Consider the following 16,643-nt stretch of genomic DNA (forward strand, 5'->3'; position numbering starts at 1 on the left):
TTTGAATACAGTCTAGTTACCAATATCCAAAAACACCAAGTGAAAAATTTAATATAACACCAAACATGCATTTATCTAGAGCTGTCAATATGGGCTACCCGGCCTTAAACGGGCCGGCCCATGCGGGCTTCGGGCTTTTCAAGGCAGGGCCCAAAATACCCATATTCAAATGGGCTCTTATTTTACTACCCAGACACAGTCCTGGCTGGACTGCGAGCTACCCGGGCCCAGGCTCTAAACGGACCCATTTAAAAAAATTCTTCTTCCTTTTATATTAGGTTAACAATTAAAATATAATACCTAATACGGGCCCATATATAATCCCGATATATATATATATATATATATATATATATATATATATATATATATATATATATATATATATATATATATATATATATATATATATATATATATTTATACATACACACACATATACGGGTCCATATATAATATCACGATATCACGATTAACCTTAGGATCAAACTTTTTCTTTCTCAATCTTCTCTCGGCATCAAGTATCATACCACCCACATCATGAAATTTTGGAATAAACCTACAACTGTTAACATGACGAGTCAAATGAGAAGTTCCATTAGTAGCAGCACAGCTCATGAATTTTCCACAACCCTTGCATTTACATTTCTCTTTACCATCTACAACCCCAACCTTTAAAAAATGTTTCCACACTTCATACGTAACGGCCTTTTGTTTTTTGGTAGTTGGTTCGAAAGACTCTTCTTGGTTAATCTCATCAGTATCATCAAGATCAATTACATTAGACGGAGCAAATAATGGTACAGGTGGAGTTGCCCTAACTTGCCTAACATTAGCCTCACTATCACTATTAATTTTCACGAACGGTGAGAGACGAAGCTGAACAAAAGCAATTTCATGAACAAACCAAAACAAATTCACGAACAGACCAAAACGATTTCAAGAACAAACCGCATCGAAAGCGATTCACGAGCAACCAACGACAGCGGCAACTTCAGATTCATTTTCTCTTGACTATGAATGTGACTGCGATATTAGGTTTTCTTAGCGTGAATGTGAAATGTGAATGTGATGTTATGTTAGACTTGGGTTGGGTAAGTGGATGGGCCGATATTTCTTCATTCCTGGGCCTTTTTCTTCTTTTGTTTATTTTTTTATGGGTTAAGAAAGGTTTATTTCTATTTTTTTGGGCTGACAGACTACCCATGGCCCATACGGGCCGACCCATATTTTTAGGACTTTTTCGGGCCGAGCTTAAAAAGGCCCAGGTGTAAATGGGCTCGAAAAATAAGACCCAAGCCCTAACTTTATTAAGGCCTAATAAGCCGGCCCATGGGCTTCGGTCCATTTTGACCGCTCTACATGTACCATATCATCATTCTTGTAAAATTCTACAAAAATCTCTAAGCCTATCTTTGTAATTATGCAGAAGTCACGGTGTGACAATGCACCTTAGCAGCTTCACAAAAACATGGTGAAAAGTGCTTTGATTTGAACGTAGGATAACATCGCTTTTCCAAACATAGACTAATTGTCAATAAGTTTTGTACTTCAAATGTGACATTGTAATGTGAAAAAACTTTTAAAATGAAGATGAAAAAAAAAAAAAACTAAAATCACAACTACGATGCAAACGCATTTTCTCTCAATCTAGATTTTGTTTAAGGTTGTGCTTGTTTGAATAGAAAATGAAAAGAGAGAATAAGAGGTGAGAGAAGTATGAGAGAAGTTGGATATTTAGGCTGCTTGGTTGATCGAAGAAATAGGGAAGAGAAACTGAAATTGGTGGGACCCATCACTTTTTCATTTCTCTTCTAACCAGCGAAGAAAGTAGAGCAGATGGACATTTTTACTGTTTCTTCCATATATACCCTTTTTTGATTGCTTCAACTTAGCTTTCTTTCATTAAAATTTCTGACTAAACAACTTAAATATTTAAATAGTATACATTCCAATTTAAATAGTATACATTGCACAACTCATATATTTTCTTTCACAAATAATAACTTAATAACTATAACATTAGTGAAGGAATGTGTGTTGTTATTTAATTGAGTGTGGATCTTAATTTGATTTATTAAACTAAAGTAATTAAATTTAATTAGAAAATGTATATAAAGTCAAATAAAATAAACTATGTTTTACATAATTTCAATTAATATATCTTGAAATAGTATAAAATGAAACTTTTATATTTAAAAAATTAATTAAATAAAAATAAAATAAATTTAATTAATCAAATTAGTTTAAATAATTAACTAAACTTTTATAAAAATAATTATTGATTTTGTGATTAAATTAAAAAGAAATATTGATAAAAATAAGGGCTTTGTCTTTGCAAAAATAATTGTATTTCTCTCTCTTCTATTTCTCTTATATTTTTCTTATAACAAACAATACATCAAATCTACTCTATTTCTTTTTTCTCTCTCTTCTCATATTCTTTCTCACATATTTCTCTCTTGTCAATTTCATCTCTCAGCCAAACACATCCTAAGTCCCACCGTTAAAACCAAAAAACCATATATTGAAAACCTACCTTCCAAAAATCAAACATTAAAGTTGCAATGAGTTGTTCATCTAAATATTAGAACACAGAATGTACTCTTAAGATTTTTTCTTTGCATTCATATGTAAGCAGATGGATACACTTACCCATATGGAAGATATATCAATCTGAGTGAGAGTAAACTTCCACACACAAAAAAAACAACTTGAATTTACAAATTAATGGTCAAAATGAAAGTAAAATAATCTCAACTACTTTTCTAAACAAAATAATAGGAGTTATACTTGATAGTCTAGAGTTTACATTACTCGTGCATACCAACCATTTGGGTTTTATCATATAATAGTCTCAACAATTTATCTGTAGCAAAAGGTCAATGTTAACTTTTACTAATGAGGCTTATGTAGAATGAAAACACGATGATGCCCAACACGAGTCTCATTAAAACGGCCAAGGTGTCGAAGAACCTGCAGAACGGAAAAGAAGAACTTGATATGTCTACAAATCCTTCACAACAAAATCCACAAGGAAAAACTCATTCGTTCAACCAGCGTGAGAATTCAAACTTTAAATCAAATATATAGGAAAGACAGTGGGTAAGGTTCCAACAGATAACTAAAGCATCTGTACTCTTATTTAAGAGATAGACCAACGCTTAATATCTATGGATAATAACTAATATCCATAATCATAGCTGAAGGATAGTCCTAGCTCCTAAGTCTTACTGGACCTAATTCAACTCTAAAAGCCACTTTTACGATGATAATTGATCAATATGGGGTTTGAGTTTTCTCAATACTGGTACCTCATGCTCAGCGCTGCCGAGCCTAATTCATGGATATGATAAGTGTTTGGATGGTCTAAAAACAGATCTAGAATAGACTTTAATTTCATTGTAACTCAACTCCTCAAAATCAATTTGTATTGTGAGAATTTAACAAACTTTATAAGCTCTATTTTAGGTCATATCAGTAACCAATGAAGTTCTTGTGTTTTTCCTAGCAAGATAGATCCAAATCATTATCCATGCTTTATTTAAATGAAATGTGTTGTTTTTTATAGTACTAAAGCCATACAACTTATTTATTGCAAAAAGTAACTAGTAAAACCAACAACAGTTATTCAAGTGCCAAATCTAGATGAAAGGTGACGAAGAAATTGTAATGGACTTGGGCATCTAGTATAACTACATAACTTTAGATACTAGCCGTGACAACTAATTCAAGAACAAGTTTAGCTTCCTCAAAATAATGTGAGTTGAAAGACAAAAATACTTACTGTCAATATTGCCTTTCCAGGGTTGTCAAGTTTAAGTGCTGGACCTTTTATATCAGCTTCAAGGAAAAAGTGTTTTCCTTTAATCCCTTCCATTGTTGCAATATCTCGTATTTCCTACATTATGGAATCAAGTGACAATCTATTCTGTTATTAGCCGGCCTTTTTTTTTTTTTGAGAACTTAGTTGTTTGAGTGAAAATAGAGATTCAACTCACCAGAGCTTTTTCCCAAAGATTTTCTGCCAACTTCATGAACAAGAAAAAATAATTGTCAAGAAAAAAGGAAACTCTTGCCAATGTAATGTATAATTTAAGAAGGAAATTATTCACTTACCTTCTTTTTGGGCGCTGCGATAAGCTGAGTATTAGCTTCCGCATAAGATGCCATATCTGAGATTGCTGCATTCACCTTCTCTAAAGTAAGCCTACCCCTCATATATCTGTAATATCAGACCTACTGTTAGGCAGTCAAATATATGAGTCGGAAGTTTTAACTCTCGTCATTAACTCATGCTAGATGAATTTCATAACCAAAGTGAAAAACATGGAATTTATTGACACTCCTGTCAATGTCTTAATGATAAAATCAAAATTTCTTGAAACATTTCAAATGATACACTTGCTTGCAAATTTTATAGATTTCCCAAACATGTTCTAATTTGAGCAAAACTTGCTAGAAAAATAAAAGGAACCAGAGCTACGGGGACAATACAATGAAAACACAATTTTGAAACAACCTGAATCTGTGAATGTTTTGTTGACAATATGTGTTTTATAATCCATTTGAATATGACCTAGCTGAACTCAGTAAAATTAAACACAGAAAATCAAAAAATTATTCATAGTTACTTACGATGACAAGGAATCTAGTTCACTTCCGGTAACATACCATGTTGGTGGGGGACCACGGCCTTTTTTCTCCTAAAAATGAAAACAGAAGAACATTTTGGGATCATATTTTGACAATGGATCTACTTAAGTTAAGAAAATAGCTACACTTTATTGAGACCAGGGTAAAAAAATTCTCAAGAGGGTTACAGATTGAAGAGAAACGAAAGATCATGCAAGAAAATAGAATAACTCTAAACTCTCACTACTTGGGAAAGATTGGGGAGATAACATCAAGAGAAAGTATAGGGTAGCCTAATCCAATTATCTAATGCAAAATATTATCAACATAAGAAAATTTACTGCCATCATGTGTAAAAAGCATCAGTGCCAAGTTTATTACTAGCGTCTATAAGTCAATTTCAGGGCTTCATTAGGTGCTCAGGCTTTGAGTATTGCAACTAGAGGGACAGAGATCTTGTTAGATGTGGAACAAAATAGCAATTGAAAACATATTTAGATTACCTTAGGCAATGCAGCAGGCTCCACATCAAGTTTTGAAGCCTCAAATGATCCAGAGTCTAGTCCAGAAAATTCAGGAAACAAACTGAATACCAACAACAATAAAGCAATCTGATATCAGTCAACACTCATTAAAAACCAAGCACAAAACAGGACTAAAGCAAATGTAGTTACACTCTACTGGTTTCTGAATTTGACAATGTAGTTTTATCAGCCATTTGGGAAGGAATGTAAAGAGACATATTCTGCAGTTTCTTTTGCTGCTGCATGCATGCATCGATACATTTCTGCAACAACGTCAAAAAACTAATGGTCATCCATCATCAATTAAAAATTTCCTAACCAATCATTCAAATTTCCCCAAACAGTAAATATCAAATTATGTTTGAAAGTTTGAATTTCCCCTCCCAAAAACAAATTAACAAAAATCCATCAATTATTTTCTAACATATCATGAATGAATGAATGAATGAATGAATGAACGACCTAATTGACAGATTATTTGAATAATTTTAGGGTTTGGTTAATTTCATGAATCAAATTCCACAAACAATTGATTCACCAAATTTAAACCAGCAAAAACATGGAGAATACCTTTGCTTTAGGAATAGCTTCCATCTCATTGCGAAAGGAATCCTTAATGGTTTGCACCTGAAGCTCCAAAGCACTCACAGCAGCATCAACATCGGAAAGATCTGGAATACTGCTCGCTGGATACACTGCAAAACACAGATACAGATTCATATAAATTGAATTCGGTATATAGAATATAGAGAAGAAATCGAAAGGTGAAGGGTTGATAGAAAAACTCACTGTTTCTAGCGATTACGAGTTGTTGAAGCTCTAGAATGCGAGCATTGAAGGAAGTCATCAATGCATCCAGTGATGAACCAGCGTTCTTCGGGTTCGACGAATTCATCTCTATGTTTCTGAAATGGAAAGTGGTTTTTCGTGTTTGCGAAAACTTTTGATCTGAGTTTTTGAAAAAGATAACGTTTGAAACTTGTTTTGGCGGCAATTTTTGAAGCTACACCGCGTTTTTATATTTCATTTTAGCGAAATAGCATTTTGGATACAAACTAGTATTAGTTACTTATGTTATGGTTTTTAATTTCGGTGAATTTTTACTTTAACAAAAGACATAAATTATGGTTGTGTTACCCTAGGATTTCGACCTGCTAATAATGGTAAGTAGTCTCTAAGCTATATGAGATTATTAAATATTCTAAGTCAAAGCAATTTGATTAAAGGGCTTTTTTAATCAAGACTGTTCGACTAAAAAAGGCCATCATTGCCATGAGTAGTTCGACTAAAATTGGCAAATTGCCATGTATGGTCGACTAAAGTATGCAGAAAAAACTTAGGCGTTTGTCAAGTATAGTTTTGAAGTCGGAAGATATCAGAGGTCAAAGGCAACAGTTTCAGACGGTTTTCAGCAGTTTATAAAAGACGCGTGGAAGTCTCACAGACGAAGATGCTGCATGTCGAGGACACGTGTTGGCTAGTAATTAGTCGACCTTTAGTAGTAGTTATTTTACTTGTACTATTAAAGCAAGTTTCAGATGAATAGTTTAGGGTCCGCATTTTCTACAAAACACAAGTAAAACTCAAATCTCTGTGTAAAATGAGTAATGAGTGCAGCTTTGGAATGTATGTATGCGTATCAATTTAATTCATGCAATCATTTATGTTATGCTTTACTTTCAATGCACATTTACTGCAATTTGTCATTTTCAATTTACTTTAAAGTCTTTAGTTTCAGTGTGTTCTTTATTGTAAAGTTATTACTGCATTCAATATACGTAACAGACAAAGAAAAGCAATTAGTCCTGGAATATTCTAGTTGATTCCGCAAAAGTAACCTTTAAAAAGGAAACTAGCGATTGTTTACCATATTTCTGGGTAAACAAATTGGCACACCCGGTGGGACACGTCAATTGATATTTATTTTGTATTTGTTAGTGTGAAAGTTATGAATGATATTAAGAAGTGGTCGAAAATTAATTAACATGTCTGAAGTTAATGTCAATGATTCTGACCTTTCTAGAAATCAAGGAGTTGTTCTCACCGGAACAACATCACAAAATGCTGCAAATTCGTCCCCAGTTAGAACAACAAATACTGGTGGATCGACGACAGCAACATTGGTGTCATCACCAATGAATGTACGGTCACCGTTTAACCCACTGCGACCGTCGTTTCAAGGGATAATTCCTCCACCAGGTTTTAACCCTCAATTTGGAATGCCTACGTCAATGATGCAAGGTTTGCACACGAATCCTTCATTATATTCTGACAATATGATGGCAACAAGCACATCAAATCCAGGGGGCCGACCTATGGGCATAGGTTACATTAACCAGACATTGCCATCTCTAAGTACTACGTCAATATTGTCAATCCGACAGCAGATAGACGAAAGCAACCATGAAATGGTGAATGCCCTTACTCAACAAATGGGAACTGTTTTTACTCCCATGATAAACAATACGAACCAAAGTTATGAAATATTGGCTGGACAAATGGCCAGAATAGCAGATTTCTTTGGGGCGCCCCCACAACCAAACCTTCCGACTTCCCAGGGGTCGAATGTGAGAGTAGTCGAAACTACGAGACATGGGGACCAAATCGAACAAGAGATCCCTAGAGTAGTACAACGGCATCAGGATGCTGATCAGGTTCTTAGAAATATCCAGCAAGATGCCAATGTTGGACACAATAATATCTCAAATGTGGTCAAACAAATTTTAGTTCAGAATGGAATAAATGTAGGGTTGCATAGACCTAATTTTGTTTCCCCATTATCAGAATATGTAAGGCAAACAGAATTGCCTAGGGGTTGGAAAATTCCAAAATTCACCAAATTTGCTGGTGAGACTGGCGAGTCGACAGTCGAACATATTGCTAGATTCCAGACAGAGGCTGGAGAATTAGCAAACAATGAGAATTTTAAAATGAAATATTTCCCAAGTTCTTTAACAAAAAATGCCTTTACTTGGTTTACGACCTTACCTTCACAATCTTTGTTTTCATGGAACCAGTTAGAACGATTGTTCCATGAGCAGTTTTATATGGGACAGTCGAAAATCAGTTTGAAAGAATTAGCCGGAGTCAGGCGAAAGGGTACAGAAGCGGTCGATGATTATCTAAACTATTTTAGGTTATTGAAAGCCAGATTTTTCACCCAAATCCCTAAGCATGAGTTAGTCAAAATGGCCGCAGGTGAGTTAGATTATTCCATAAGGAAGAAATTAGATACCCAACATTTAAGGGATATGGCACAACTGGCAGACAGGGTGCGCCAAGTCGAAAGGCTAAAAGCTGAAAAAGCCAGAGTTAGCAAATATCATAAAAAGGAAAAGATAGCTTATGTTACTACCAATGAGTTCGACTCTGATAGTGATAGTGAATACGAGGAAGGAGAGGTTAATGTGGCTGAATTGAAGTCGGGACCACCTTATATCTGTAAATTACTTAAGCCTTCAAAAGATAAAAATCCGATCGAAAGTAAAAATGAGAAAATTTCTAATAAAACCTATTCGTTTGATATAACAAAATGTGATGAGATATTTGATTTGTTGGTAACTGATGGGCAAATCATAGTACCCCCGGGACTTAAAAATCCTCCCCTTGAACAAAAGAAAAAAAGAGGATTTTGTAAATTTCATAATTTCTTGGGTCATAAGACTTCTCAATGTGTCCTTTTCAGGGATTTGGTGCAAAAGGCTTTGAAAGAAGGAAGGCTACAGTTTGGAGAAAAACCAAAGTCATCAATGCAAGTTGATTCTGATCCCTTACAGGTCGAAGAAGCCCACTATACTGAACTTGCTAATGTGATGATGGTCGATACTACTGATGGTTTCGGCGAAAAGAAAGACGGCGCTACTGATGGCAAAGTCTTGAGCATGGTGTATCCTGAACCAAAAGAGAGCCTTCTGAAATTTCTTGAGAGATGTCATAACAACAACTCTCAAGTTGGGTTATGTCCAAGGTGTGATGCTGTTTTCAATGTCGACGCTGCAAACAAAGTGAGGTTCGACCCTCGTCGAGGTAAGAATCATCAGTTCATGTATACAGGAGAAAGCAGCGGTCGAAGGGCTGGAAATTACAGGAAGCTATTCGAAAAGCCAAAGACTTTTCGTCCTAAGTCGGATGTTCCTGAAGATAAGTGGGTGAAACCTATTAACTTCAGAGGAGGCAAACGCCCAGAATGGCAGATCCAAGGTGTTGGAGCAAAAGATGAAGGCTCTTGGACTGATAGTGGATCCAAGAGGAAAGATTATATATCTCCAAACTACAAAGGAAAGAACCCTATGACTCGAACTCAGTGGAGGCTTTATCAGAGAAGCCATAAGAATGGGCAGGAAAGCTCGAAGATGATGCAGGCAGGTTTTTCTCATTATCAGCCAAAACCTTTTCAGAGGAAGTTGACTGAGAAACAGGCCAAAGTGGCAAATGAGAGACTGGCTGCAGGAATGATCCTGGGAAAGAAACTCATCAAAGAGTTAGTCGACGATGATACTCCGACTCTCAATACAGGAAAGGAAGTTGAATATTCCCCACTGTCAGATGAAGAGGTTGATGATAACTTTGACATAGAATCAGATGAGTTGTTAATTGACTGTGGAATTGTATCTGTGCTTCCAGCAAAGTTCGACAGAATATCTGAGGTGTCTGAAAATGAAGATGATTTTCTTCCAGACGAAAATGTGGAAGAAACACCTGTTTGCTATTATGTAATGGGAAAAGGAGTAGTAGAAGATCAGAGGGCTGTGTTTGAGAAACCAGGTCGAGGAATGATGTATCATTTGAAACCCTTATTCATAAGGGCAAAGGTGGATGGTGTTCCAATAAACAAAGTGTTTGTTGATGGTGGAGCTGCTGTGAATTTAATGCCCTATTCTTCACTTCAGAAAGTGGGAAAATCTGACAAAGATTTAAGGCCCCATAATATGGTGTTGTCTAATTATGAAGGTAAGACCAGTGGAATACTTGGAGTAATTCAGGTAAAATTGGCTGTAGGTTCGACTATCAAGCCAACCATCTTTATGGTGATTGCATCTCAAGCCAATTTCAAATTACTCCTGGGTCGAGAATGGATACATGGCATAGGGGCAGTTCCCTCTACTTTGCATCAGCGTGTGGCTATTTGGAGGCCAGATGGTATAGTTGAAAATGTTGAGGCTGATCAAAGTTACTACAAAACTGAGAATGGTCGCAAGCATTTCGACCAGCATCTAGAAAATGTAGCTCCTTGTTACAAAGCGGAAGAGGTGTATTCTTCTGATGAAAGTGTGTCCAAGTATTTGAACTTAGACCCAAATTATGGTTTTATTTGGAATAGAGAAGATCCTAATGAACCATTGAATCATGAAAGTCCTCCAGAGCAGGGGACAATAGTCAAAGATGATGACAACTGAGTCAGAATACCTGGCTCGAATAACGGCTTACTTGGCCAAAAATTAGAGAAAAACGGCTTTAGAAGCCGAACTGGAAGAAAATATGGCTATTGAGGCCATGATTGTAAAAAGTGAAAACAATCAAGAAGTCGATCACCAAATCGAAAAACTTGATGGGATATACGATGACGAACCCTTGGGCTTCGAAATGGATCCTTTGGGATCAGTAAAAAGAATGCAGGCTCAAGATCCTCTTGAAGAAATTGACTTGGGTGATGGAATTACTAAAAGACCTACGTATGTAAGTACGAAGCTTGCAAGTGATTTAAAAATCAAGTTGATTCGACTTTTGAAAGAATATAAGGATTGTTTTGCTTGGGATTACAATGAAATGCCTGGTTTAAGTCGAAGTGTGGTAGAACATCGACTACCTTTGAACCCAGGAAAGAAACCTATCAAGCAGCTTCCTAGAAGATTTGCACCAGAAGTTATGGAAAAAATCAAGGTAGAAATTGAAAGGTTGCTGAAAAGCAAGTTTATTCGAACTGCGAGGTACGTCGAATGGTTAGCTAATATAGTGCCTATAATAAAGGAAAATGGTAGCCTTCGTATATGCATTGATTTCAGAGATTTAAATAGTGCTACCCCTAAGGATGAATATCCTATGCCTGTGGCTGAGATATTGGTCGATTCTGCAGCAGGGTTTGAATATCTCAGTTTATTAGATGGATATTCAGGCTATAACCAAATTTTTATAGCTGACGAAGATGTACCTAAGACGGCGTTTCGATGCCCAGGTGCTTTAGGTACTTATGAATGGGTAGTAATGCCTTTTGGTTTAAAAAATGCTGGAGTTACGTACCAACGAGCTATGAATTCCATGTTTCATGATTTTATTGACAAATTTATGCAGGTTTATATTGATGATATTGTAATAAAATCTAATTCTGAGAATGGTCACTTAGACCATCTTCGACAGTCTTTTGAAAGAATGAGGAAATATGGATTAAAAATGAATCCTTTAAAATGTGCTTTTGGTGTACATGCAGGGGATTTCCTAGGTTTCGTAGTTCACAAGAAAGGTATTGAGATAAACCAGAACAAGACGAAAGCAATCTTGGAGCTGAAGGCGCTAGAAACAAAGAAACAACTCCAGTCATTGTTGGGGAAGATTAATTTCATGAGAAGATTTATCTCAAATCTAAGTGGTAAAATGAAGATATTTTCACCACTTGTGAAGCTCAAGAATCAAGATCAATTCAAATGGGAGCAATAACATCAACAGGCGTTCGACCAAATAAAAGCATATTTAACTAAGCTTCCTATTTTGTTACCCCCCAATAGGACAAAGAGTATGAAGTTGTATATAGCTGCATCTGGTTTGACAATTGGGAGTATGTTAGCCCAAGAGGATGATAATGGCGTCGAAAGAGCTATATATTATTGTGGTTGTCGTTTTTTTTACCTCCCCGTTTCACTTGGGAGGACGGCACGCTAGACCCTTCACGCGAAATTTGGAAGGAGAATGCGCCCGTGGTGGGATGAATTTTGTTTCAGTTCTTCCTACGATATCACACGAACTTTCTTATTTGTCCTACGAGTAGGAAAGGGGAAAAAAGATCTCAACTAAACCCTAGGAGTTTGCTAAGTGTGGGGATTCACCTAGACTAGAAATTCTGGAGTCCGGGAGGTCGGTTATACATAGGGAAGTGTTTAAACACCCTACATATCTGTAGTACTCTACAGGAACCTTCTCTGTGTCTAAATGTGTTTGTGCTGCTAATGATTATTGGGAAAGTTTCTCCTTTGTATTAGGAGAAGGAATTGAATTGAATAAAAGAAAGACAGACAGACAGACTGACTATTTTTGGTATTTTATTAGCTCGCTGAGATTCCTTGTGAACCTCATGCCTACATATCCCTAATGGAAGTCGGAGCTTAATGTAGTTCGGGGAACTAATTAATTATTAATTATTTTTGGGTGCCTTGCTTGAAGCTCAAGGTTGAAGCTTGAATTAAATCTTTGTTTACACTAAAGAGACATGAAGTCATCTTTATAGAGAGGTATTTCTACTATTCCACCACAAAACATTAAAAGAGTGACAGAATAACTGAATTCATTTCATTCAAGAGGGGGACCTTACTTGTGTATGTGCAAGTATACCAGTCAAATGCCTCTTAAATGAAAGAAAAATGCTCATCCAAATTAGGGAAAGTTACCACATGTCTGGGTTTTACTGCCAGCTCATGCCTTTCAAAATCCTAAATGGGAGACTTGATTAAAATGAAATGTAATGTAATGTTTGTTTGTTTGAATGTGGTGAGATAGAGGAAAGATCTCTTTATAGAGATAAGCTATGTCTATCTACTGTATAAAAGATTTGATTTTTAGCTGGCTTGTATGAGGCCCAAGCTTGAGGCTTTTTGATTGATTGATTATTATTATGACTCTGGGAGAAAACTCCACTGGGGGTTAATTACAAGGAATTTTTGTATTCTGTACAAAGCCCAGAATTGAGGCTGACTCTAGCTAGAAAAAAAATATTATTTTCTGCCTTGTACAAAGCCCAAGGTTGTGGCTGACTGAGTATGAATGACTCTTAATAGGGAAAAGATCCTAGATGTTAGGAATCTTTGACACATGAAGTATGGTTTATCTGCCTTGTACAAAGCCCAAGGTTGTGGCTACCTGAATGATGAAGGACTCATTGGGGAGACTCTATTATCTGCCTTGCACAATGCCCAAGGTTGAGGCTGACTATTAACAGGGGAGTTTTATTGTTTTGGTGCCTTGTATGAAGCCCAAGGTTGAGGCTAACTATTTTTGTTGGGTTTTGACTCTACTCAAGGATTTATTTATTAAAAGACTGATTTTTTTGGAAGCTAACCCTTTCCAGGGATTTTGTCTCAGCTGGTGAGTTTATCTTTTGAAAAGAATGATTTTTGGAAGCTAACCCTTTCCAGGGGTTTTATTCTTTTAAATAGGTTTTTATTAATTGACTTTGGAGGCTCACCCTTTCCAGGGGTTTTGACTCTTTTGGGGACATTATCTCCTAAGAGAAATGAATCTTTGGTTTTTGAAGAAGTGATTTTGGAGGCTAACCCTTTCCAGGGGTTTTTGTTAAAATGATTGGCAGAAAGATTATCTAGTGGAGACTTCTTGTTTAAAGCCCAAGATGAAGGCTGGCACTTGCTGAGGATAAGCAAACATGGATCCTAGACTCTGCTAAGGAAAATTGATGAAGATAAGGGTGTCAGAGACTGTCCATGTCTCTCATTCCAAAAGGTGTACTCAATGTAAAATTGAGACAAACTTAGCTTGTTTAAAGTCTGGTTTAAATTGGAAGAAACTCACCAGGGTAGGTTAAAAGGTGACTAAAGACCTGTTCCTATGTTTATAAGAAACCTGGTGGGTCCTTGTATACAAGCTCAAGAGGAAGCTGGAAATGCTTTTAAGAAGCCTGTGGGTCCTTGTACAAAGCCCAAGAGGAGGCTAATCGAGGGTCATCGAGGGTCCTTGTTATAGCACAAGAGAAAGCTATGTGGTTTTGAACTTATTTTGGCTTTAAGCAAATGGGTAAGAGGTTTCACCGGGAATAATTCCTCTTTGGGTGGATGTGTCCTATTTTTTTTGGATTCTAAGGTTTTTGCCAAGATGTTTCACCGGGAATAATTCATCTTGGGGTTTGAACTACAGATTTCTAATTAGGAAAGAGCCTTCACCGGGAAGACATTCTCAATCCTAGGTCATATTCCTATAATATATATATAGTTTAACTGTCCTAGGGTTTACACTCAAACGTAGTTCTAATATATATATATATATAAACAGTTCTATATTTGACAATAATTTAAATAAAGACTGTAAATTGAAAGCTTGTAAAGCCTAACCTGGATGGAGTGGAGGCCTTTGAAGAAGTATGTACAAAGCCTTACCAGTAATTGATGGATAATAGTTGAATATATATATGATAAACAGTTAATGTTTCTTTTGAAAACAGAAGAAGTGAAGATGGACATAGGTCACATAGGTATCTGAAGAGTTTCACCGGGAATAATGCCCTTCAAATACCAGAAGAATATTTTGAAAACAGAAAGAAGATTTTGTAAATACAGTTTTGAAAAAACAAACTATGAAAAGAAAAAGGTGTTGGGACTTACACTCTATTAGAGGCCCACTTTAAAAATGATTTACTGTTTATGAGAAACAGTTGAAAATGATTGAAATGATATAAGGTTTTGTTGTTTGAAAACCTTAATCATCCGTTTAATTGGAGACTGAAAACAGTTTTGAACATTGACAAAAGTCAACTTAATTAAGGCAAAGATGAAATCTATACCTAATTAAGACCTAAATAATTAGGGTTTTATCATAAAATTATTCACAAAGTAATTAGGTTAAAACAAAATGAAAATATATATTTTCAAAGTATTTAAGAAAACACTTAAAACATACTATTTTAAACCTAATAAGAATATATGAAATAAATAATATTTTTATGATTTTTTTTTTATTATTCACAAAATAGATATATTAAATGACAAGTGTGTAAAAAATGAAATCAAAATGAATTAATTTGATAGGTTAAATAATTGTTTAAAGTTGTAAAGAAATCAAATGGAAAAAGTGATAAAAAATATTGTTTTGTCACTACCAAGGCTTGAACCCACGCTCCCATGGTCACCACACAAAACAAAGCCAACTGAGCTACACGCTCAGTGTGACTAAAGAGGGATTCCAATTGGTTATATATAAAACACGCGCGTTAAAGTGAAAAATAAAAACAAAAGGTCTGAGGGGGGGATCGAACCCCAGACCTAAGGCATGAGAAAGTGAGAGGCGCTTGTAACCAAGTGAGCTGAACGTTTTAGTCGTTCAAAACACGCTTCCAATTGATTATATTTTAAACTTGCTTCTGAGAATTCAAAAAAATGCGCGTAAAGCAACTTCATCTTCAACCTCACGATTTCAATTTCTGGAAATCCTATCTCCCTCAATTCTCAACTAAATTCAAAGATGTAAAGATGGATTTTGCTCGTTTTTGGACGAGGATCATGATGGTGTCCTTTAATTTCATTTATTCTAAGTGTAACATAAAATTCGCAAGCATGAACACTAAGAACCCTAAAACTGAAATTAAACATGAAATACTATATATGCATGATTTGATGCAATTGGTTGAGGGCTAATGATCTATGAAGGTGCAGAAACCAACTGGTAACTTCATTTTAAATTTATCATGCGTGAATCATAGAGTTTGAAGCTTTTGAAACTTACCTGAAAAATGAAGATTTGGCTCTGATCAAAGTGTGTTGCAGAGTTGTTGCAACGATCCAGATAGCTTCAGTGATCCTCCTGGAAGGTGTTGAGATGCTTAACTTGGACTGAAAGTGCCCAGAACCTCTTGCTCGACCCCAACTGCAACAGCTCCAAGTGAGAGGTGAAGATGATGATTCCTCACGTACATAAGTGTTTCAGAGGTTTGGATCACCTCTAAATGACTCCCCTAAGGTGTTTGAATACTTAATTCCAAAGGAAGAGCTCTGGTTTGAAGAATCCGAGTCTTCTTGCCAAAGAACCTTTGAAAACCTTAAGTATGAAGAAAGAAGAGAGAAAGCAAGAATTCTGTTGCTTTGGTGTGTTTTTTGAATGAGAAAGACCCCTCTATTTATAGGCAAATGGTTCAGAGCAGTTGAACATAGCAAGCTTGCTTAGTGAAGTGAGTTTGGTTTCTTAGCCATGAAGAAATTTTGAAAATATCCCAAATGCAATGATGCATTTTTGGGCTAGCTTCCCCAACCATTGATCTTGTATGATCTTAGGGAACATTTCTGATGCAGAGGAGAGTTCTAATTGGCTTAGAGCAAGATTCCTTGATGATTCACCATTTGCCATAAATTCAAAAATGCAATCATTACATAATCACATGCCTCTGTTTTTGGGAATCTTCTTCAATCCTTATGCAATGATGGAAATTGATGTATGGCATGCTTGCAGATGTATTAGAGGTCGTGTAGCATCACTTAGTGAAGCTAATTGCACAAAATTGCAAAGTTCCAATTTGTACATGACCTAAAATTTCACCTTATGAGGCCAACTTTGAACAAG

At 35.9% G+C, this 16,643-nt stretch overlaps 1 protein-coding gene across 1 annotated transcript; it reads right to left on the reverse strand.

Annotated features, from left to right (window-relative positions):
* Positions 1-2,611: 2,611 nt before the first annotated feature.
* Positions 2,612-6,120, reverse strand: LOC131639989 (spindle and kinetochore-associated protein 1 homolog). Its single transcript, XM_058910412.1, has 9 exons — positions 5,949-6,120; positions 5,730-5,854; positions 5,310-5,422; positions 5,139-5,220; positions 4,639-4,706; positions 4,120-4,225; positions 4,002-4,031; positions 3,788-3,901; positions 2,612-2,976 (listed from the first exon to the last, which is right to left on the reverse strand). Exons 1-9 carry the CDS (start codon positions 6,052-6,054, stop codon positions 2,899-2,901), a joined length of 822 nt encoding a protein of 273 aa, XP_058766395.1. The 5' UTR covers positions 6,055-6,120; the 3' UTR covers positions 2,612-2,898.
* Between the last annotated feature and the right edge of the window lie 10,523 nt (positions 6,121-16,643).

This window comes from Vicia villosa, unplaced genomic scaffold (genome assembly GCF_029867415.1).
Source record: "Vicia villosa cultivar HV-30 ecotype Madison, WI unplaced genomic scaffold, Vvil1.0 ctg.002879F_1_1, whole genome shotgun sequence".
In the NCBI taxonomy this organism is placed as follows: domain Eukaryota; kingdom Viridiplantae; phylum Streptophyta; class Magnoliopsida; order Fabales; family Fabaceae; genus Vicia; species Vicia villosa.